General features: G+C 37.8%; 1 protein-coding gene across 4 annotated transcripts; it reads right to left on the bottom strand.

The window, feature by feature from the left end:
- Positions 1-49: 49 nt before the first annotated feature.
- Positions 50-23,169, bottom strand: LOC127432865 (proto-oncogene DBL-like). 4 transcript variants are annotated; one of them, XM_051684347.1, is made up of 28 exons: positions 22,925-23,169; positions 22,019-22,092; positions 21,784-21,903; positions 20,455-20,571; positions 20,006-20,155; positions 19,341-19,465; positions 18,063-18,177; positions 17,776-17,895; positions 17,205-17,396; positions 16,867-17,058; positions 15,029-15,200; positions 14,834-14,922; positions 14,160-14,245; positions 13,928-13,994; positions 12,104-12,219; positions 11,951-12,020; positions 11,478-11,570; positions 11,151-11,243; positions 10,653-10,778; positions 9,552-9,773; positions 9,216-9,308; positions 8,846-8,924; positions 8,093-8,150; positions 6,435-6,631; positions 6,094-6,200; positions 5,834-5,946; positions 1,785-1,899; positions 50-1,564 (listed from the first exon to the last, which is right to left on the bottom strand). In XM_051684347.1, the coding sequence occupies exons 2-28, from the start codon at positions 22,022-22,024 to the stop codon at positions 1,550-1,552; spliced, it is 3,048 nt and encodes a 1,015-aa protein (XP_051540307.1). In that variant the 5' UTR covers positions 22,025-22,092; positions 22,925-23,169; the 3' UTR covers positions 50-1,549. The 4 variants fall into 4 exon arrangements, 3 of the variants coding, with proteins under 3 accessions (XP_051540307.1, XP_051540306.1, XP_051540308.1); XM_051684346.1 differs by lacking the exon at positions 22,019-22,092; XM_051684348.1 differs by lacking the exon at positions 22,019-22,092 and having other exon boundaries at positions 6,435-6,547.
- Between the last annotated feature and the right edge of the window lie 1,327 nt (positions 23,170-24,496).

The raw sequence follows: 24,496 nt of genomic DNA, 5'->3' as shown, positions 1-24,496 counted from the left end.
CTCTTTCAGACCGCGTCTACTTTTTCTCCTCCCTTGTCACCTTTCCTGTTGACAAAATGGAAACGAGATAGACATGCAAACATACGTATATATTTATTCATTGAAGTTTTTAACTAGTGATTTAGTTTTTGACATCATCCACATCAAACTCAATGGTTTTTGAGTGGTTAACAAAGTTATGTGCACAGTGTGAGTACATGTTTCAGAGAAGGTGGCAGGGAAAATATTGAAGGAAGTAAAATAATGGAATGGAAAAGCTTGTAGTGGGCCATACAGCATGCACCATGAACCAAATTTAGTAGATGTGCTAAAAGCTGGATTTTCAAACAAAATATTGAAAAAGATTTGTTATTGCTTACGAACCTTATCAATTTCAGGTCAATCTTCAACACTCTCCACAACACTGATTATTTGATGCCTAGAAACACTTTGATAACTAAACTTGCTCCAGCATAGAAATATTTAAACTGACTCAATATGTGATTAAGTCACTTCACACTGACCGTCTGAAGGTGAGCAGCATTTTCAGTGGCCTGCGTGAGGTTGTCAGCTGTCTTAGGGGCTGTTCACACCGAACACATTTTGTGTCTTTGTGCTGTTTTTCAATAGTTTTCCTATGTAAACTTGCGCTGCACGGACATTGCGCTACGTCTCTATGTTTTGACAGTGTCTCGTGCAGGAGCGCAGCATTTTTTAGACACTTTCAGAGCTACAAATAATCAAAGAACTGAATTGAAGTACTAAAATCGTGGATGACTGACAACTGTGAGTTCAGAGAAACAGGTAAGTTCTATTCATTTATTTTGAAAGTTTTCACATCACATATTCTCTGCAATTATATTTCTTGCAGAGAAATACTGCTGTTGAAGTAAAAAAAAAAATTTAAAAAAAAAGTTATAGTTATAGGATATAAGTGTCTAGTTATAGGATCATCCTGAAAAACATTAAAATGGAATGTTAGGTTTTGGCACATAGATTATTTACTGATGCTTATACCTGTATTCATCTTTCATCTACCACAGAGCTGGAATGTGGTCCAGCAAAAAAAAAAAAAAAAGTGCCAACCACGGTACCCATCTGAGGAGAGAGAAAAATAGTTCTCCATTCTCACAGTCAGTTTACACCACCATAAAGCTAACTACACAAAATAAAAAATTTTATGGCACAGTTTGGTGATGGTACTTTCAAAGGTTGTAGAGGATCTGTGTTACTGTAAAGTTTGTGCTTGAGTCTGGGCTTCACTATGGTCCTTTATTTCCAGACAGTACTGTTGCAGGCAAAGAATCATTCAAAGAGAGAAAAGAATCCCTTCAGTTTTAAAACAAGCACTTTATAGTCTCTAAATCCAACATAATCCACAATCCCCTCCAATGGTAGATGGAAATTCAACTTGGCAGCTCTGTTTTAATGACTTTGTGTTTGCTTGTGTTTGCATCAGGTGGCATGACAGGACTCCTGGATGACAGTAATGGCCTTTAGGGTTGTCTCATGGTGGAAGCTTTATGTACATGTGGTTGATCAACTTAGGTGTTGCTGGACTTCCTGCTGTTTATATTTCCCGTACCTATGAAATTAAACCAAATTGCTTTAAGGGCGTTTAGAGCGTTTTCTATAGCAATACAATCCAGTCAGTGATAATGTCAGTTATAATCCTGATAATACAACTAGAATCTTTTTGACTCTAATATATATACACACACACACACACACACACACACACACACACACACACACACACACACAGGAAACGACAAAAATCATTAGGTCTGTTGAGTTATACTTACCATGAACTCACCTCCCGGCCTAATGGAGGGACTTCTGCCTGCATCTCCAAGCATTCTCAACAGTGTATCAACAGGGAGTTTTCCTTCACCTCCACGTGTCAAATTCTTAACATTCCTGGGAGAATTATAAAGTAACCTACTATGGTGATTCATATATACTGGGTAAGTAGTGACTCAAAAGTATTGAATATTTTCACATTAAGAAGGTGCTTCACTGATGTTCAACACTTGACATACTGTAATGAGGCCACGTCCACACTAAACCATATTCCAAAGTATGTGGTACTAGAGAGTGTTTTCATAAGACTCCAGTTTACATAGATGTAAATCAATGCGTTTTCAAATGAAAATGGATTAGTGTGGATGTGGCCTAACTTCTTATACTAATAAATTACAATTCTTTTGAATTTAGATTTTTAATGCAAAAAATGTAGCAAACATTACATTACATTTTTCTATGTTGAAATACTTTCTCTTACCCCATGTGCAGAGGCAACAATAAGTAAGCTATTCATAGGCTGATTTCCCTGAAAAGTTTAAACACTGTGGCTCTGTGGTGCTATCAAAACATTACTCTGTTTGTTAACCCATTCTGAAGCTTTCACTCCTCATTCCAAAACCCCGCCCTCCAAAGATAATTTTGAGACCAAAACCGAGCAAAAGAGCAGGATTGGTTGTTCCTGTGGCTGTCAAATTCAACAGTGGCACAATAGAGACCACAACTGACAAACATTATGAATCATAGTCTCAATGATCTGCTTCAAATACAACACTATGAGAACGAGCAAAATGATTGACGTGAAAAACGTCAATTTACGCAGTCCCCGGACACATTTTTGTTCGCTGTTTACAAAGTCTACAGCTGTCACAGAGACCGGTGAGATATCTCAGGACACTTATCTCATTAATATCTTTAAGGGAGTAGGAACATTTTTTGCTCCTTTAAGCATCCTGACCAGCCCAACATGGCAACATTTGCTCAATACAGAGTATTTTTGTCTTTTTTTCCAGTGACAATTTCTAAACATTCTTAAAAAAGATACATTTATGTGAGAAGCTAAATGACATAAGATATGTTGTCTTAAACTTTGGTCACGTTTATGCACATAACAAGAAAAACGGTTTGCCAATAAAGAAAGAAAACTTGATTCAAAGAAAAAACAAGTTTATTTTTCTTACCCCATTGTCTTGTTTTAAGCATAAACCCCACTAAATTTTGTTAGATTTCTCTGAAAACAACTAACTATCTTATGTTATTCTACTTCTCAAGTATTTATTTAATTTATTTATTTATTTTAGATATTTTCTCAAAATAATTGGGCAAAAATACTCTAAAAAATGTTTAGCAATGAACTAATGATGGGAGTGTAGGGCGGGACTACAGTATCTGTTTGAATAATAGAAGACAGAAAGAATGTTCAGGAAACCTGTTTGAAAATCGTTTGGTGAAGCAAATGGTGTAGAAATGACACAATTCACCTTTATGGACAAACAGATCTTAGAAAATGATTGTCTTTCAGACTGAAAAATAATCAAGAATATGTTGATAAAGCTTTGTAAAAATGATTAATTTTTAAGGATAAATTCAATATAACACAATATATAAGTGTCTATTTGCACCCCTGTTTAAATAGCATCTGCCACACAGTGCAGCTATTTGCAACCGAATAGTCTGGTGAAACCACAGAAATATACGACAAACTAGTCATTAGATGTCGCTGTAGTGGTGTGGGGTGTAAAGAAGGTGTATGAATATGTACTGCTATCCTAGCAATCGCAGTTCGAATCCGCCTTTTGTCCCACTCTTTTTCCCATCAGATTTCCAGATTCCACTCTTAATGTTTCCTTTAATACTACTTAAAATAATAGATAAAAATGAATATAAATGTTGATTTCATCACAGTGATTTGGTCATGGTGAATGTCGAGGTTTGCAGAGAAGGGTTTGATGTGGAGGCGGGGTCTGTCGATCGCACTCGTTCCCGCGGCTCGGCATTGCTTGTGTGTAGATTGCATCACCGTATTACTCATATTGTAGTAGCCAGTGGTGTAGTAATGTCTGAAGAGGTGGGCATACAGTGGATTTATGAAGGACACTCCACCCCCACCCCCCCATTATTTATTTATTTATTTATTTTTTCATAAAAAAAGAATATTGGCCATTGTAATTATGGTCCCACATGAACATGAAAATGTACATCAGGGTAAGTTTCTTGCTGGCATGGTGTACAGTACACAACTAAAAACCATGGTATGGTAACTTGATGTTAAATATGTGTTTAAATTAATAGGTGTCATTAATGTTCCTTTCATTAACCTACTATGAAAATTGTTAATACTTTATAATTACTCTAATTAATAAACTAATACATACATAATACACAATAAACTGTTAAGCAGTGTACAGCTAATATAAGTGTAGTAATGTTCATGTTAACACGTTGTCTTGTATTACCATATATAGCCTACATAAGAATTAATGGTTATTTGTTTTATTTGTGTACTATAATTTGTTCTTCTATGTATAGTTAAATTGTTTCCTACTTAGAAATATAAATTTAAATGATTTGATATCACGAGAAAAAATGCAACACCGACAGCAGTAAAAGGCAAAAAAAAAAAAAGAAATACAATTTTATTTATATAATTAAGGGACACAGTTGTCTGAGAAGAGCATCAAAAACTAGCATTTCTGCAAAAACATGCAGTATTTTCACAAAGTTAGATTGCATAAGTTAAATTTAAATGTTTATATTTACGTTTAGCCAGGAAATAAATTTCAGTGCAAATTATGGTTACTCCAGGGATGCTTGTGCATCAGCATTAGACGCTGGAAATGTCCTGCCCCTTACTGAAACGAAAAATATGATTGGTTAGCAAATATCCAATCACGGGGGGCCTGGGTAGCTCAGTGAGTATTGACGCTGACTACCACCCCTGGAGTCACGAGTTCGAATCCAGGGTGTGCTGAGTGACTCCATCCAGGTCTCCTAAGCAACCAAATTTGCCCGGTTGCTAGGGAGGGTAGAGTCACATGGGATAACCTCCTCGTGGTCGCTATAATGTGGTTCACTCTTGGTGGGGCACGTGGTGAGTTGTGTGTGGATGCCGCGGAGAATAGCATGAAGCCTCCACACGTGCTACATCTCCACGGTAACAGGCTCAACAAGCTACGTGATAAGATTGACGTCTCAGATGCGGAGGCAACTGAGATTCGTCCTCTGCCACCCGGATTGAGGCGAGTCACTACACTACCACGAGGACTTAGAGTGCATTGGGAATTGGGCATTCCAAATTGGGGAGAAAAGGGGATAAAATAAAATAAATAAATAAATAAATATCCAATCACGTCTGAAATGAACATTCTTATTGGTGGATCAGCTTAGTCAGACTGTCTGTCTTGCCAGTGCCATCATTTGCGCTCCCGCAGCTCTGTGCGAAATTTAGAGAGAATCTCTGTACACTTCTTAAAAGAAAATAAAAAACATGATTCACTCAACAGTGCTGTGGTATCGCGTTAGTAGATTGAAAGTTCTGTGTCAAAAGCCTACTCGTTGTTCTTGGGGCCATACGTATCATCACTTATTTAAGGTGGGCATACGCAAAATCCTAAGAAAGTTAGGTGGGCATACGGCATATGCTTGCGTATGCCCTAGACTACACTACTGGTAGTAACCATGTTTTTTTCAGAAACCATAGTTTTAACGCAATTAACCATGGTGTTAGTACAGTATTATGATGGTAATATAGTAACGATGGTAAATTTTGTGATTACTGTAAGTTTACAATAAATACTATGGTGAAACCATGATTACTGTAGTAAAACCAAAGTTATTTTTTCTAAGGTAAGGTTAAGGTTAGGTTTAGGGGTAGAGGTTAATGTAGTGTGTCTGTGGTACTCTAAATACAGTAAACACAATAAACACACTGCAGTGATGTCCATACTATATGTTAATATTTAAATATGGGTGTAAATAGTATATACCATTATTTGCACCGGGGTGCAAATAGAATCTGCCTATTAAACAAATGCTCAAAAACGGCTCTCACCAAAGTCCCGTGGCACTCTCCTGAAGTACGTGAATGACATCACCACATTTGATGATAACATCATCCTTGCCACACTTCAGGTTGTCCACCATTGCTCTGTACCTTCCAGGAACCTAAAGAACAACAATCAAACCAAATAATAATAGGTCAACAGAAGTCATTCAGACTGTCTTAAACCAAAACCCTAGATTGTTCAAACACCCAAAAGGCACCCACAGGGCACTAATGAATCTGAGTTATGTCTAAAGATCCAAGCTGACCAGCAGCACATCGTCGTCTTCATCAGAGTCTGAGATGTTTGAGATGTCAGTGGTCCGGTCCTCCAGACCTTCACAGATCTCCACTGAGTGAGATGTGCCTGGCCAGCCTGAAAGCCACAACCAACCAAACCACAACAGCCACAATGTTATTCTCACAGCACTGAGACGTAAACACATTTTCATGCATTGCCATCATGAGATTCAATTTAAAACGAACACACATGCCACAATTTACATAGGAGAAATCTCATTTCCAAAACCACTATATATTCAATAGTGCAGTGGAACTGCTTATATCAACCAGACTCAATGGTAATGAAAATAGGTTCTGGGTGACTTACTGCGCCGGTTGTGGTGCTGGGGACGTGGAGACACTATGACTGGATGTGTCAGAACAGGCTTTGCATGGCCTGAATCGGCCTCCTCTGAGCTAATAGACGCCCCCTGGAGCTTGCTGTGAGGAAGGACATCAAAACAACCTGAGCAGCCAGTGATCTGTGTGGAACTCCAGGGCATGCACACGGACATATGTCTCACACTGACCCACCAACCGATGAACCGACCGGTACAATGGCACCAAAGGAACACAAGGCAAAAACACAATAACAACCATAATACATTGTCACAAGCAGCATACTCAACAACAGGACTGAGGTCAATATAATAAAATGATTTGGTCTCAGACAATGTGAGTATAATTTATTTCTTTATTTTCAACTGACCCCAAGCCTGTTTCACTGCACAAAATGACATTCAATTAAATTATTTTGAAAAGACACTTTCTCTATGGGTGCCGAATAGAAAGTGCTGCGTTCTTGCTTACTTTTTTTTTCTTTCAGATTTAGTTCAAAAATACTTTTAAAAAATGTCATTCATTTAGGGTGAACACTTATTCAGATAATAATGTAAAATCGAAATAAAATAATAATAATACTAAGTTAATTAATAAAAAAATAATAACAATAATAATAATAATTATATGAAAATAATTTTACAAAATTAAATAAAATAATTTTTAAAAATTGCATAGTCTAAGCTTATTGGTTAAGCTTTGGTTAACATCACCAATTTGCATATAAGCCAAATAATTAGACTTTAGACAAATAACATAGACATTATGATTAAGATTTAGAAAACAACTTTACCCTACATGTTTAAAATTTGTGGTGTTTGAAAATCGTATATTTACTGCACATAGCATTTTACATTCGGGCTTTGACGCTTCAAACTAAATGCTAACATCTAGAACACTGGTTCGCAACCAGGGGGTCGGGACCCACTAGGGGACCTCAGCACACTTCCAGGGGGGCCACAAGATCTCTTAAAATTATTTAAATTAAGGTAGATTATTATAATTTTTATATAATTATTAAAATTCAACTTACTGAAAATGCTAAAAATGTAACAACTCCCTTCAACAGCTTGCTTTTTATGAATAATATACAGTTCTAGATATTTCTGGAATCACAAAATTTATGATTAAATGTTTTAATCTCTTGAGACTTGTAGTTTTTTTAGTTTTTTTTTTTATTTGAAAAACAAGCTTTGCCATCATTACAGTAGAAGTATTACAGGAAAGATCTTATATCTTATAATATAAATATCTAATAGCCTACATGGGAGGGCTTAGAATATTTTCTCCCACAATAGGGGGCCTTGGAGTCAAAAAGGTTGAGAACCACTGATCTAGAAAGTTTTGGAAACAAGTAGAATGTTGTGAATGTGCCTCAAAAGTGTGTTCATGCACGTCTCAATATGGTAAGGATTAGTACTATATCCATCATGCAGATAAGAACAAAGCATACATTATTTATGAGAATTACTTACATTTGGCAACACTGCTGAACAAATTCTATCTTTTATTTTTTTTTTTACTAATTATGTATATATGATTTATATAAAAGTGAATGCTGATGAATTAATGTTACATATTACATCCACACAATAAAAGAGATCACAAAGAGAGAGTTAAGATAGACGGAAATGCAGTGAGGATCACCTGTCCACCAAGGGTGGAAAAAAAGACTGCTCTCCATCTGGACACGTGTGAGCATCACCTGTGAAAGTGAAAAGCAAAGTATTATTAAAAATGGAACACACTCATTACAGATAGTTCACCCAATATTGAACATTTTCTCATCATCTACTCACCCTCATGCCATCCCATATGTGTATGACTTTCTGTCTTCTGCAGAACACAAATGAAGAGTTTTAGAAAAAAAATTCAGCTCCGCTGGTCCATTCAATGCAAGTGAATGAATGCCAAAAAGTTGACCCTCCAAAAGCAGCATAAAAGTAATCCATACGACTCCATGCTTTAATCCATGTCTTCAGAAGTGATTTGATAGGTGTGGGTTAGAAACAGATCAATATTTAAGAATTTTTTCTCCCTGCCCAGTAGGGTGCGATATGCATAAAGAATTTATAGTAAAAAAGGACTTAAATATTGATCTGTTTCTCACCCACACCTATCATTTCACTTCTGAAGACATGGATATAACCACTGGAGTCGTATGGATAACTTTTATGCTGATGTGGTTTTTGGAGCTTAATAATGTTGGCACCCATTCACTTATATTGTATGGACCAAAAGAACTGAGAAATTCTTCTAAAAATCTTCATCTGAGTTCAGCAGATGAAAGAAAGTCATACACATCTGGGATGGCATACAGGTGAGTAAATTAGGAGAGAATTTTCATGTTTGGGTGAACTTTTCCTTTAATAAAAATTAATAAAGATGGAATATTGAAACCTTTCACAATCTTCTGCTGACTGTTGAGGATTTTTCTAATCTCAGTGAGCCATGCGACTTTCACCTCTACTGTTGGAGCCTGGAAAACAACAATGGCAAACAATAAAAAAAATGTTTTTCCCATATCAACTAATTAGAAGTTCCATTTAAATGCGTACAAATGACATATGTTTAGTTATACTGAGTTCTACAAACAAATTGTGTTCAGGCCTTTGCATAAATGGCACTTTCGCTGTAAAAAAAAGCCATTTCTGAGATATTCCTAACAATGAGGAGGTGTTGAGGAGGTGTTGATAAGCGATGAGAGAAGCACTTAAAACGTTTTATCCACAGTACACTATAGAATTTTAAACTCAATAAGATGACTCACCTGAACAACATACACCTCTTCCTTACCATTGTACCAGATTTCAAATTTCTTCACATCCCCTTTGATGTTTTCTGTGATACCAACAGCACTCATCTGCAAATGAAACACAGAGGTCAAAAGTCTCACTCAGATACTACAGTAGTAATGCAGAATTAAAAATGTTTGTGCTGCAAGTGAAATCAGAGTTAACATTCACGGAAAGGATTTTACATTGCACACATAAGCAGCGCTTAAAGGCCCTGCAGTGTGAGTGCTGTAACATGTTATTATGGGCACTGACACAGTGCTTACGATGTGAAACAGGCCTTAGAGTATATAATTTGTGGTCTATCTCACCATGAGGCAGTGTTTGAAGCTGTAAGAGGCTGTCCGATCATGTCCTTCTCCACTCTCCTCTCGCTTCTTGCAGAAAAGCAGAGCTCTCTCGTGGAGGAACAAATGCCTTTGCATGGGTTTAAAGCGAGCCATGTCCTTCATACGTGTAGGGCCTTTCCTATGGTTGATCCACACACTGAAAGACCCCTGCATCAGGACACGTCCTAGGTTACTCAGTTCACCCTAAGTACAGAGATCAGGGTAGAAAACACACATGAAGGTGAGTAAATAGCAGTCTTTAAATTAATTAATTAAAGTAATATTTCACCCAAAACTGAACAAATGTTCTCATAATTTACTCACCCTCATGCCATCCCAGATGTGTATTACTTTCTTTCTTCTGCAGAACACAAACAAAGATTTTTTTGAAGAATATCTCAGCTCTGTAGGTCCTCACAATGCAAGTGAATGGGTACTAGAATTTTTAAGCTCCAAAAAGCACATAAAGGCAGCATAAATGTTATCCATAAGACACCAGTGGTTAAATCCATATCTTCTGAAGTGATACGATAGGCATTGGTGAGAAACAGAAAAACATTTAAGTCCTTTTTTACTATAAATTCTCCTCACTGCCCAGTAGGTGGCGATACTAAAAAGACTAAAAGAAAAAAATTCCAAAGAAAAAGAATGAGAAAGTGAATGTAAAAATGGAGATTGAAAGTAAAAAAGGACTAAAATATTGATCTGTTTCTCACCCACACCTATCATATCGCTTCTGAATTCATGGATTTAACCACTGAAGTCTAATGGATTACTTCTATGCTGCCTTTATGTGCTTTTTGGAGCTTCAAAGTTCTGGCCACCATTCACTTGCATTGTATGGAACTTCAGAGTTGAGATATTCTTCTAAAAATCTTCGTTTGTGTTCAGCAGAAGAAAAAAAGTCACACATCTGGGGATGGCATAAGTATGAGTGAATGATGATCATTTTTGGGTGAACTATCCCTTTAAAAGCCACAATCAAACAACTAAATCAGAATTCATTAAAGTGCTTTCACTTAATACTGCCAGTGACAATAAATATAAACCATTAACATTCCTCCCCTCATTTGTGAACCGCACCTCATATCCAGTAATGGCAATCTGATGCATGGAATCATTGACAGACTTGAGGAGGTCCAGCATGGCATTTAGTGCCCCCTGCAGCTCAGATGCATACTGCGAGTCTGAGCTGTGTTTTAGAAGTTCCTAATGAGAGAGACAGGAAGCAATTCAATTGCATGTTCCCAAGTAATGGCGTAGCCAAGGGTGGGCCGGGGTGAGCCTGGGCCCACCCATATTAGAATATTAGAGATTATTCTTTGACTTCAAATTTTTATTTATAAAATAGTTTAAAAAATGCATAAAAATAAGTTTGAATGCACTGTTGCTAAGAAAATGTTGGAGAAAAAACATTTGGCCAAAAATTTGGCCCATCCATTTTTATTGAGGCCCTCCCAAACGTAATTTCTTGACTACGCCCTTGTTCCCAAGGATTTAGACGGTACACAGAGGAGTCATTAAGAAAACATTTGATATGAACATTGTCCAGCACAGGTCTGGTTTACTTTGGATCAGCACCTTTAAAAGAAGCTGGTACTTTGTTAGACGTTGAATAGGTTTCAGCAAATATGAGTCCAAGCCTAATTTGTGATCCAGCTTTCTCTTGCACTCCTACATAAGGAAAGAGAAGAGAGAAAAAAAAAAAACAGCAATACAAAATGTTGATTCATTCGTCATTTATCAGTGGAGAGATGGGCCTAGGAGACAAACCACTTCTCCAGCATTTATGCATAACCAAAATAAATATCTCTACAAATACAGGCTCGTGTTGTTCATTGGAATTATGTCTGTCATTACTTTGTGGTCGTGTGTTCTCAAAGAAAGATATGTAATCCACAGCAGTACCTGAATGAAGGCAGAATCAGAACACTGCCTCCAGAGAGCATCTGAGCGAGGTTTGTTCTGGCAGTAGCGCTCGTAGACCTGAAAATTTTCTTTCTGTAAAAATTGCATGAAAATTATTAAAAGAGAACCTTTTAACAAGGCAAAAAAAAAAAAAAAAAATCTTCTTAATCAGTATTTTTGTAAATTTACTTGAGAAGCAAAATTGTGTAACATATTAAGAGATTTCTCAAAAAATATATATATACATACAGTATCTGGATATAAGGTTACTCTTCTTACCCCATTGGCTAATATTCTTGTTTTAGTAAAGCATAAACTATCCAGAGGGTAATCTTATCAAATTCATGTTTAAATGTTAAGAATATGCAACCTCTCCCTAAAAAATGTACAAACATGCTGTTCCAAGTTTTCTATCTATTCTCATTTGTCTATTCTTAAATGTATCAAAATTAAGGTCAGACACCCTTGCTCACCCTTGCCAGAAAGCGTGCTCCTACTCTCTCTGGGGTCTCTAAGCAGCTCTCAATATCCTGCAGGAATATCCTACAAAATAAAGACAGAATGAGCATGAATATGAGTTTATGTGTGCTAATGTATGTATCAACATGTGTGGGCATATTTCTCACCCGCTGTGAAATTTATAGATCTCCGGCAGATTTCCAAACAGCTCCTCTTTCTTGTTTCGCAATACAGGTGGCAGTATGGTAGAGAGAGATGGGTTATCCATCTCCGCCCTGTAACCCTGACACCCAAAATTAGAGAATGGGATGACTTATCACTATACACTAGTCAAAACATACTGTACCTACTCATTCTTATATATTACCCTTTCCCACACTCTGTAATAATAGCAAATTCATCTATTTCAAAACTATGAATAACACAAGTTATGTAGAATTATGTAGGGACTTTTTTCAAAGAAGTCACCCTTTACCTAGATTACAAGCCTGCACATTCTGGCCAGTTTCTCAACCAGCTTCATGAGGTTTCCACCTGGGATGCTTTTTAATTTGAAGGCGTTCCTGTGCATGCTGTCCACTTGTTAGGTGCTTTTTCTACACTATCTGGTCCAACTCATCCATTTCGAAGCATTTTATAATTTAAAATGTTGGTTTTGCAAAGAAATTCATATGTAGGCACAAATTAGTTTTGTCTGCAAAACTACTGTCATTTCAAACATTTAAGCCTTTAGATAAAAAGGTTTTTAAAGTAATATTCCGGGTTCAGTACAAGTTAAGCTCAGTCGACAGCATTTGTGGCATAATGTTAGTAACCACAAACAAATTCATTTCAGCTCGTCCCTCCTTTCTTTAAAAAAAAATAAATAAAAATAGTCTGCAGTACAGTGTGACACTTACAATGGAAGTGAATAGGGACAATCTGTAAACTTTAAAATACTTAACGTTTCAAAAGTATAGCAACAAGATGTAAACAATATGCCTGTTAATATGATTTTAGTGTGATATAATCGCTTCCAGTTTTAAATTGTCATGACGACATAACACTGTAAAAACTAAAATGACCGCAAAACGATGATTTAAACAACTGTACAGCTCAAATAATACACAAGTTTTAGCAGAAGAATTAAGTAGTTTATAAAATTATAAGCTTCACATTTCTGCCTTTAAACCCTCCAAATATTGGTCCCATTCACTTGCACTGCATTTTGTTTTTTTAAGAAAACAAATTTTTTTGTGCTAATCAACATTATGCCACAAATGCATGAGCTTTATACTCTCATGATGGCGCCGCGGATGGCCGCCTCGGTGTGGAGCGCTCCTATTGTTTTGTTATTTTTGTTTGTTTGTCCTGTGTTTAGTACAGAGACGAACTGCTGAACATTCGACAGCTTATACCAGACGGTTTTTGAATATTCAGACGTTTTGCTGGACGCGCGGCGAGGAAGACGAACCGGTGCGCTGGTCAAACTCCGTCGGCGGGGCTTTCGAACAGCCCTGCCAAGCATTCATCTTGCGAATCTCCGCTCTCTTCCTAACAAAACGGACGAACTACATCTCCTCACCTGAACAAACAAGGACTTTTCAACCTCTGCTGCCTTGTGCTTCACAGAAACCTGACTGAGTGAAGCCATTCCGAACAGCGTGTTACATCTGCCGGGCTTTCAGCTGTTCAGAGCGGATCGCATCGCGGAGTTAACGGGGAAAACGAGAGGCGGTGGAACGTGCTTTTACATCAGTGAAAGTTGGTGTACAGATGTAACAACGTTAAAGAAGATGTGCTGTCCTAATTTGGAAGCGCTCTTTATTAACTGTAAGCCTTTCTACCTGCCGCGGGAGTTTTCTTCGTTTATTCTGGTGAGTGTTTATATCGTGCCAAATGCATGCGTGAGCGCCACGCTGCAACAGCTGGCTGATCAAATCACAGACACTGGACAACAAAACCCGGACTCAGTTATTATTATTCTTGGGGATTTTAATCCAAAGCATTACCAGCAAAACACACAGCAGCTCCTCCACATAGATTCTCTCCGTCTCAATCAGCTCCTTCATTATATGGCTACAGGAGCGAGGAAATCATGGGCAAGAACAGAGGAGAGAGGGAGGGAGAGAGATGAGGACAGAAAGGGATATAGACTGGTGAGAGACAAAGAGAGGAGGTTGAGAGGGAATTCATGATTAATAAATAGACCTTTTCGCTGATATATATAGCATGGACGCTCACCGTTTGTGCTGGTCTGGGTTTTCAACTCCCTCTGGGCCATAAGACAGGCAGCTGCGGTTCTCCTCATAGTCGTGCATCACTTCAATCTACAGGAACCAGAAGGAGACAAGCCCTTTGAAAGCCCATCACTGACAGGGTCTTAAAGAATGTTCTGGGTTTAAATGTAAAATGAAAGGGGAAAGAAAATCTGTCATCATTCACTCACCCTCATGTTGCTCCAAACATACTTCATTTTCTTTCTTCCATGGAACACAAAAGGAGATCATTGTCAGAGTATGAGTTTCAGTCACCATTCACTTTCATTGTATGGAAAAAAGATGCAATGAAAGTAAATTGTGACTGAGACATTCTGCCAAACATGTCCTTGAAGGTGAGTAAATGATGACAGAATTTTCATCTTCGGGTGAACTATCCCTTTAAGGTCTATCAACAGTTGTCGAATACCACAGAGAAACATTTTGAATCAAGAAACAAGTAAAAATGTGCTATGCGCTTACAGTGGAAGTCTATGGGGCAAATCTACAAAGGTTGTCCCATAGACTTCCATTGTTTTACGCTTGCCCCATAGACATCCATTGTTTTACACTTGCCCCATAGACTTCCATTGAAGGACCATTTCTGTACACATGTTTATTTCTTTGATTTTGAGATTAAACAAGAACAGTCAGTCAAACCTTCTTAGTGCTGGTACTTTTCCGTGAGGCTCTTTTACCAGGGAGTGCAAGATCAAAAGAAAACCTCAAACTGGAGTTTACATCAAAGCCTTACCAAAAAAAAGAAGTAACTGTTAGTCCAAAAGAGACAGTTTACCATGAGCAAATGCAGTTGTAATAGATGTCACTCTTACAGTAATACCACTATAGACATACTGTGTTTGGGAGAGAAAAGAGGAGATTTGCAGCGTGGTGAGTTCTCAGGCCTTGGAGCGACCAGCTGGATGGGTCTGACCTGAATATCAGCCAGTTTCCTCAGACAGGCCTGTCTGTTCTGGATCATTCCTTGCACTGTGGATAACTTCTCTGTGACAGCTTCTATCTGAGACTGACAACAAAGAGCAAGAGTGGAAACAGGGGTTCAGAACTTTATGTGTGAGGAATTGGACACTGAATTTTCATTTAGCCCCAGACTCTGTATCCTGGGTGATGGGACGACTCTTAAAATTGGGGACAGATATTTAAAAAGTTGGGTCCTAGACGGAGTAGGAAAATCATCCTCAGGGGATGGAAGTCGGCTAGGGGCACCCTCATTTAGGGAGTGGTGCGGGGAGATGGGCGAGGTGGCGGTGTTTGAGGAGATGTTTTTTAGAAGGCTGGGGAAATGGGATTTGTTTGTCAGGAAGTGGGGGGTTATTTGGCTTTTTTGGAGGGTTCTCGAGGAGGGGCTGTGGAGAGGGATTTGTAGTTTATGTTGTCTGAATGTATATCTTGTTTTTTTTATTTATTTTTTTTATTTTGATGCTCTAGTTGTTGGTGACCACAATAGTGCACGTTTGTGTTGGGTGGGGTTGGGGGGGGGTGGGGTGGTAATGTGAATAACTGATTCTGTTTTTTATGTTGTGTTTGTATGTTTTTATGTTTGGAATCAATAAAATTGTTAATAAAAAAAATAAAAGAATGGAAACAGGGGGTGAGAAGAGACTTGAAAGTAGTTGATCAATGGTGAAATCTATATTTGTATGTGTGGAAAAGAAGAAATGAGCGAGGAAAGAGAGAAAGTATTGTAGAATTCCAGAGTTTAGTTTCATTTAAGTATCAACTTTTTCTCAGCTGTTTCTCCTAAATTTCCCCAAGACAAATAAAAATAAAAGCAAATGAGACTGTTATTGGTATACAGCACTATAAAATTAATCTGAATAGCATAAATGTTATGAAAAATGTTCATAAATGTGTCATAATGTGACATTGCTGAGATTTTCACTGAAACTATAAGGGAGACTAGCGATGAAGCGATGCAGCGATGTATCGGCCCATCATCCATATCGGCCAATAAAATCAATTATCTGTGCTATTTGACATCGGCAGATTGTTTCAAAACAGCAGGTGATCAAGGCCGATTATTTCCTGGATGGTTGGACAATTAGCCTACAACTCTGTGTGTGCTGTGTGTGATAGAAATTACTTCGAATTGGTTGACAATGATGGCAGTTTTCAATTGCATTTTGTAAGCTTTTGTAAAACTTTTAACAAAACTAACGTAACAAAACTAACATTCAGAAGAGGAGCTTATTAAGAATTCAGTTAATAATGTTAATAATAATAATTAATTAAAAATTAATTGATAATTATTAATAATGTGCTTTTGGTTTCAGTGTTTGTTTATTACTGAGACCAGTTACTCTGAAACATGGAAGGAATGAAGAGACAAATAGAATAACGTTTAAAAAAAATTAAAACTCTTTCGAAGTTGTATCATTAATTATCAGTGATTTGAAACAAGGTAGCATAAAAAATTAGAACCACCAAACTATCTGTCTTGGCAGATGCTGTTCTAAATAATCGGTATCAGCACATACATTTTGTATCATGCATCCCTAGGGGAGACACATGTGAGATGACTAGGGTCTTTTTTTTTTGTCTCCATTTGCTCTCCATTTAATCTCATTGCCACCTGGAAACTCTTTAAATTATATAACAATTGTGAATGAAGCTGTACAATATGTGCACATTGCAGCTGTATATTTGCGCTGCACCTGTACTGATGCAAGTACCTGCAGCTGAGGTGTGAGTATGGCCTCAAACTCCAGACTAAGAATGTCCGGACTTGACCGCAGGATTGGGGGCGCCGTCTCCATCAATCTCTCTATGTCCTGCAGGGCTGCCTGCGCCCCCTCTTTGGACTGAAACTTATCCAGCAGTTGGTTAGCCAGCAGATAAGCCCCTTCATCACACCAACGCACAGTCTGTACATACACAGAGAAATGCAAAGTCTGTGTGTGTATGTGTTCTGAATACTTGTGCCAGTGTGCATGGATCTCCACTTAACAGCATCAGTAGGTTTTGCATAAAATGTATTTACATCTAGTCTGTGCATTTGCATATGCAGTACCTCCTCCAGCCGCACCAGAAGGTCTCGTGTACGTGTCAGAGCTGCCCGTTTGGCACGCAGAGCTGTTGTGAGCATGTCACAGTGATGCCGCAGTTCGTTACAGCGTTGAACTATTAGGGCAAGAGCGTAGTGATGACTCGCTGCCAGCTGATGCCCATGCAGAATAATAATCTGAGCACGGCCCATTTCTTCCTGCAGAAACAACAGCGCACTCTAAGCTATTAATGAAACAGTTTTCTTTGCTTGTATTTATGTGTATGAGTCTGTGTGTCATTTACTACAAAAGTGGAAGTCAGTGAAAGTCTACACAATTATCACCATCTGTGGGTCTGAAATTGATTACACCAAGGACATGGCGGAAGTTCAATTTCAGTGCAAATCAGCAGCCAATCTTATTAGCATATAAAGCAATATTTCTGCTTTGTAACTACTTGTGTTGTGCAAAACAAGCCACGAATGAGCATTTTAGCTGAACCGTGCACAATCTGATGTAATGATCGAAGAAGCGGGTTTCCTATTATCTTCCCATGAATGTCTGCTAATACAAAAGGGTCAGATATTCGATCTCGACCTCTGCTGTGATCTCCAGCATCTCCAGGTCTTTGAGCAGCTGCTCCGTCTGGGATACTGTTGTCCCCACAGCTGCGATGGCTTTCTCCTGTGTACTGAGTTTCTCCAGAATGGCCTCCATCTAAACATATCAAGGCAAGTAGTTTCCAGTTATGTGGTCAGTACTTTTATTTCAGGTTTAGCAGGCTTTGCATTAATCTACTATAATATCAAAGGAGAGGGGTTTTTTCAATAATCAATAAGGGTTTTTTACTCAGTTGTTCATTATCTTTCAAAACAAATGATGACCTCGTGGAAGCTCAGCTCGTATTGGAGTAGTTGTAGGTATTGTTGGAGCTTGAGGTGGTGCTTCTCAAAAAAGCCATCGAAAGCCATTTCCATGTCCCTTAGCTGTGCCAAGAGCCTGCAAGGCACAAAGGGAGTATCATACATTTTAACACAAACACCCTAGTTTTTAAATGACCCTTTAACATTTTGAATAATTGTTGGAAGCCAACCAGTCAAATGTCAGAGGGATACAACTTTAAAGGGGCAGTGTAAACAATTAAGCAATATAATTTTTATTGCTTTTAGACAAAGTTCAACAAACAAGTAAATAACTAACATTTCAGACAAAAATTGGTCATTTATTTCATACATTTCTTCTCTGCCAGTGAAAATAGTTAAAAAAAAAGTCAAAGCATCAATCAAACGCCGCTCTCAGCACTGCTTTCTCTGCTTAGTGGTGTTTTGAAAACAAATCAGTGTATTTGAACAAATCTTTTATGTGAACAAATCTCTTTGGAGACTATTTAGCAGAGACGCGCCACTTCTATTAAAATGATTGGATGAAACCGGAACGGCAAATGGTCAACAGATTTAGAAAAGGAAGTCCCATCTAAGGAAAAAGAGGAAATTACCTTTTAGATTCAGGCATCGCCTGTCAATCAGTTCGAGAACGCGCATGCGCATTAGCAAGACAAGCTGGGAAATTTTTGTTTTTTGTGTAATCTAAGGTAAAGAAGCACAATTTATGATACCAGTGTTGCCAGATTTGACTGCTGATTTAAAATATGTTCTTTGATTGTAATCTTGACCAACTGTTTTGTGGATTTCGGTCTTTCCCCATTCAAGTAGATAGGAGCTGCATATGTATGTCGCTTGTTTACAGAGAAAAAATAGCTGCCCAGCCTGCCCAAGAGCATTCCAAAGATGGCTGCCAAAGTAAACTGACTTGCTAATAAGACTTTGGTCTCTGTCATGGACGACTTGGTGATTCAATGACAACAAAAAAACACTAATTTGTCGCCACCTGCTGGCATAAAGAATCAATCTCCAGAAATGGTCACTGAACGAATCGGTGAATAAAATCAAAATCCCCACAACTACTGTATTTGTGTAAACACAGAAAAGCAAAGTGATACAAATAGTAAAGCATCCTTGTGCTGTTATAGAAAATGTTAGCCCTCATGGAAAGCCCCTTGACTTATCAAAGTCAATGACCTGAACTAACTGTTTTATATTATTTTGCCATGAATCAATTAATTACATAACTCTGCTTTAACTCTGCTGTTGAGTTATATGTACCTTTGCACTCTTTCTTTGTCTTGACTGATGTCTCTGTCTTCAGCTGCAGCACCCTCCGCTGCCTTAGAGGCCTCAAGGTTTGAGAGCAGTTGACGTCCCTCTCTCATAACTGACCTGATGTCGTCCTATAATTGTTTTAAAATCAAGTCTCATTCTCTTGTGAATTAAATGCATTCATTCATTCATTCAGTCAGTCATTCATTCATTTGTTTATTAACTTATTCAAATTATTCATTCAGTTATTAATTTATTCATTAATGTATATATTCATACAGCATACAAATTTCATGTCAGTGGAACAATATGGGCAATTTTAGGTGATATTTATATAATTTAGTTCAAACACAATCTAAGATTCCCTTAAGGTTTCCTGTTTTGGATGGAGGACACTTTAGCAAGGAGTTGTGAAACCACTATAACATATAATAATTAGGTATTTATGTACTGTATATTGTGCATTATATATGACCTTTTCTGTTGTAATTTCTAATATCATTGCTGTTATTACTATTTTTGCTTTATTATTATTATACTTGATGTTGTTGTTGTTGTTGTTGTTGTTGTTGTTGCATTCTTATTATTGTACAGCACTTTGGCTCAAAGTCTGTTGTTTTCAAATGTGCTCTAAAAATACACTTGACTTGACTTGAATACATATCCAATACCTTCATCTTCCTGTATTTCTCAGTGTGTGATCTGAGGAGATACTCGATTCCACTGGCTTCATCTGGCAGCTCCATTTCAGACAGCTCTGTGCCGAAGGTCTGAAGCAGCTGAGCTATTTCCTTCACTGTAACTGCAAAACTCTCTATGGCCTGAAGAGGACAGCACAGACAAATAATACACATTACTCAGCATTTACTGCAATTGTATGCATTCTTATTTAAAAAAACAAAACAAAAAAGCAATCACATTCACCACAATTTAGACCTACAAATGACAAGTAATGAATAGACAGTAAACAGTGATTATTCAGTAATAATTTGTCTCTTTTATTTTGTAAGTAAATTCGATTTTTTTAAGAATATAATGACAGTTTTGTTACAGAATAAGTGCCGTATTGTCTTCCTGTCTGAAATTAATGTGCTGCTACAACACACAACTGGATGCGTACCGTTCGCAGAACTATCCAATCGCTATGGCATTGCTCCAGGGTACCACCAAACTCAGTGCTCAGTTGATTTTCATCAATAAAGCGAAGTAGATCTGTTAGTGAGCTCAGCATTACCATCTGAATAGGGCAGACAAGAGGAAGCAAATTAATTAAGCATGTCATGTTTCATGAAATTAGAGTTAAAGAGTAAGAATCTATTTTTTAACCAGGTCAGTCGGGTTATAAGAGTGGAAGGGCCTCTTTGTGGAACAGTTCACCCAAAAATGAAAATTCTGTAGTTATTTACTCAACTTGTTGTCTTTTGAAACCTGTATGGCTTTCTTTCTTCCATGGGACAAAAAAATTGTTATTTACTGCAGAACGTCCAAGCTGACCTTTTCCATAAAAGGAAAGTGATTAACAACCATGGCTGTCTAGCAAGATTTTTTAAGGCAAACTTAATTTTCTGTCTATTCCTCACACAAATTTATGGTACAGTAGGGCTTCAGAAAACTTGGAATACAAGTCATATGATTTATTTTTATTATGCTTTCATTGTGCTTTTTGTCCTTTTTGAGGCTTGGTAGCCCCTGGTCACCATTCACTTTTATTATATGGAAGAGGGCATATAATAAAAATGTGTGTGGTCACTTTAATGTCTCGTGGATAAATAGAGATGATTTAAAATGTGATTTATGTTCTTGCTGACCTATGATTTATGTTCTTATTATGTTCTTAATGGTTTTAAGGTTGTAGCTCCTGGAAGGTTTTAATATCAAGTACTTGTGGGGCCTGGATAGCACAGCGAGTAACGACGCTGACTACCACCCCTGGAGTCACGAGTTGGAATCCAGAGCATGCTGAGTGACTCCAGTCAGGTCTCCTAAGCAACCAAATTGGCCCGGTTGCTAGGGAGGGTAGAGTCACATGGGGTAACCTCCTCATGGTCGCTATAATGTGTGGTTCTCACTCTCGGTGGGGCATGTGGTGAGTTGTGCGTGGATGCCACAGAGAATAGCGTGGGCCTCCACATGCACTACGTCTCCGCGGTAACACGCTCAACAAGCCACGTGATAAGATGCACGGATTGACGGTCTCAGACGCGAAGGCAACTGAGATTCGTCCTCCGCCACCCGGATTGAGGCGAGTCACTACGCCACCACGAGGACTTAGAGCGCATTGAGAATTGGGCATTCCAAATTGGGGAGAAAAAGGGAGAAAAAAATATCTAGTACTTGATGTTTGTTTTGAGTTCCACAGCTTCAAGTATATACATTCTTATCACTATTGTATAACTTACCTGCTATTTGCTGCAGAGGGGCACAATGAGGCCTTATTATTGGTACTTACTGGCATCTTAAATGCAAAGTCGTCCTGACTGAAGCGGAAACCGAGGTCTGTTCCGGTGGTCTGGAGGTGGGTCTTCAGTCTCAGTACCAGAATTAAGTGTAGATTACCAGGGAAGGACATCTGAAGAACATTTTAAGCACAAACAATATATGTGTGTCTATATACTCAGCTCATATGAAATTACAGAATCCATAGTGATTTAATAATGATTAATAATATACAGCAAATTCATCACCATCATGAAACACCAGGCTGGCTGTTTTGTATCATCCACTTTTTCCTAGAAATCTAGGTCAGTTTGACACCCACCTGTCCCCATAGATACAAATATCTTAATTATAACAAAGTATTTGCAGATGAAATTACAGCAATTTCAAGAGTAAGAATCTGTTTTTAGCCACTAGAATTCTAAAATGAGATACAAACAAAGTCTGTATCTGTGTAACACCTTTTTTTGCTAATTAAAGCAGAAAATTCACTCAGGCAAGCAACTTCTGCACTTTTGTCAGCCCTTGAGGAGGCAATCGATGTCCATGGAAATCCAAGGCTGGATTTGTTGACTATGTTTAACTCTGGACTAATGCTGACAAGTAAACCGTAAGTGGTGTTGGCTGACTATCTTCTCCCTTTTGATGGACAGATTATCAATCAATCTCATCAGATTTCTCACTCTGATAGCTGTGCTAGTCATCTATAATTAGTTAAGTCTGACAGCTTAGTTTAAAAAGGTTAAAAATTCCCTTATGAAGACACACAAGTGTACAGTCTATTATTAGTGCGTCATTCATGATCCATGCTCACACTGGGTCGTGTTTCTTGCAAGATCTGCAGCAAAGTGGTCAGAAATAGTAGTGATTATTGTACATGGCTGTAAATTAATGCGACGCCACACTGAGAAGGATAATACCCCTGGAAATCAATCGTAACACATCACTACTGATTTCCAACTGGCGGTTGCAGTAATTATTCCAAGACACTTACAGTATAATTATCATTATTAACGCGCTGAGTGATATTGTTTACACATTCCGGTGTTTTCCAACAATGAACAGCAAACAACACTCCCACCCAATGCCCGCAGTAACGTTTGTCAGTTCTGCAGCACAGAACCGGTCCGAAAAACAAACCGAATCCATCTTACCGCAGCCCTCTGGATCCGGGGCAGTCCCCTGAGTGGATTAGCCTCCGCCATTGTTTCTAAATGGCCCTTTTCGTGGGGACGTAGACCCACTTCTCAGCCTGGCAACTTCCCTCCCTCCATGACACTGTCTGCGGGACTTTGAGCAGCCGCAGAGAGGATGCTGCAGTGCCGACGACACTTTGACCGCACTTATCTTCTCGTTACTGTCACACCTATAAAACATGGCACTCTTATACGGAACTATATCCATATAACAAACCACTGGGTTTTTTTTGTTTTTTTTTGTTTGTTTGTTTGTTTGTTTTTTTGTAATTGACAGGGGAAACACTGAATGGTACGGTCTCATATTTCAAGTGTTTTCGGTGAGGAACGCGAGTTATACAATTCAGCACCACGGACAGAGGTCGATACGCACTATATACCCACGGCAATATACCCACTTCTTAATTATAGAGATTTACACGTCTGGGGTAATAAGCAGCCTAATAGGCCTATTGCAGAATAAACGGACTATTCTCTGAAGGTAAAGTATTTTCAGAACGTCACTTTTCAGAACGTCGTCATTTCCAAAACGTCATTATTTCCAGAACGTCTAGCTGCGTTAGAAGTGTGATGGAGATGATTAATTTTTTTTAAGGATTTTACTGAACTATTTAATTAATTTTTCGTAACTAATTCTTCAGGGCCTTTTTTTTTTTTTTTAATACAAGTCTGAAAATACTCGAAATACAATTATTGTCATTCCTGAGGTCTCTTGTGAAAATAGACACTTACACTTGGGATTTTTATTTATTTATAATTATTTGTTAATTTTACATTTATTATTATTATCATTATTATTATTATTACTTTTATCCAAGACTCAGACTTAATTTTAGAAAACTGTTAGAAAAGCTAAAATTTATTGGAAAGGGATCAGCAATGTATTTACAATTATTTTTAATTATATTATATTATATTATATTATATTATATCATATTATATAGAGTATATTTATATTGTAGTTATATTTTAATTATTTAAAATATATTTTAAACAGTCTTTTTAATGAAACATAACACTCTCCTTAAAAGGCTTAGAAACACCACGGAGTCAAAGTCTGACAATGTTCCTCTTTGTGTATAGATTATTTGCCCTTTCACTTGTCTTTATGTCTAAAAAATGTACAGTACTGTGCAAAAGTCTTAGGCACATAAGATGTTTCACAAAAGCATTTGTCTTAAGATGGTTATTTATATCTTCAGCTTTAGTGTGTCAATAGAAAATATAAATGTTAGACTCCCAAACATTACTTTTGCAAATGGAAAAGATTAGAATAGAAGAACAGGGAACCCTGCAACAGATGTCATGGCCCCCACAAAACCCCCCACTGAACATTGTGTCAGTCTGAGATTACATAAATAGACAGAAGCAATTGAGACAGCCTAAATAGATAGAGGAACTGTGGCAAATTCTCCAAGAAGCTTGGGACATCCTATCTGCCAACAACCAAGAAAAACTGTGTCCAGGTGTACCTAGGAGAATTGGTGCTGTTTTAAAGGCAAAGGTGGTCACACTGAATATTGATTTAGC

The sequence above is a fragment of the Myxocyprinus asiaticus genome, chromosome 42, assembly GCF_019703515.2.
Source record: "Myxocyprinus asiaticus isolate MX2 ecotype Aquarium Trade chromosome 42, UBuf_Myxa_2, whole genome shotgun sequence".
Taxonomy (NCBI): Eukaryota; Metazoa; Chordata; class Actinopteri; order Cypriniformes; family Catostomidae; genus Myxocyprinus; species Myxocyprinus asiaticus.
This window is presented reverse-complemented; position numbering and strand designations above follow the sequence as displayed.

Coding starts and splice junctions, on each gene's coding strand:
- LOC127432865 (XM_051684346.1), bottom strand. CDS start 22,975: ATGGCGGAGGCTAATCCACTCAGGGGACTGCCCCGGATCCAGAGGGCT. Junction 11,571..11,950: donor GAGCACGCTTTCTGGCAAGG/GTGAGCAAGGGT, acceptor CAATTTTTACAG/AAAGAAAATTTTCAGGTCTA. Junction 9,309..9,551: donor GCTTCAAACACTGCCTCATG/GTGAGATAGACC, acceptor TTTCATTTGCAG/ATGAGTGCTGTTGGTATCAC.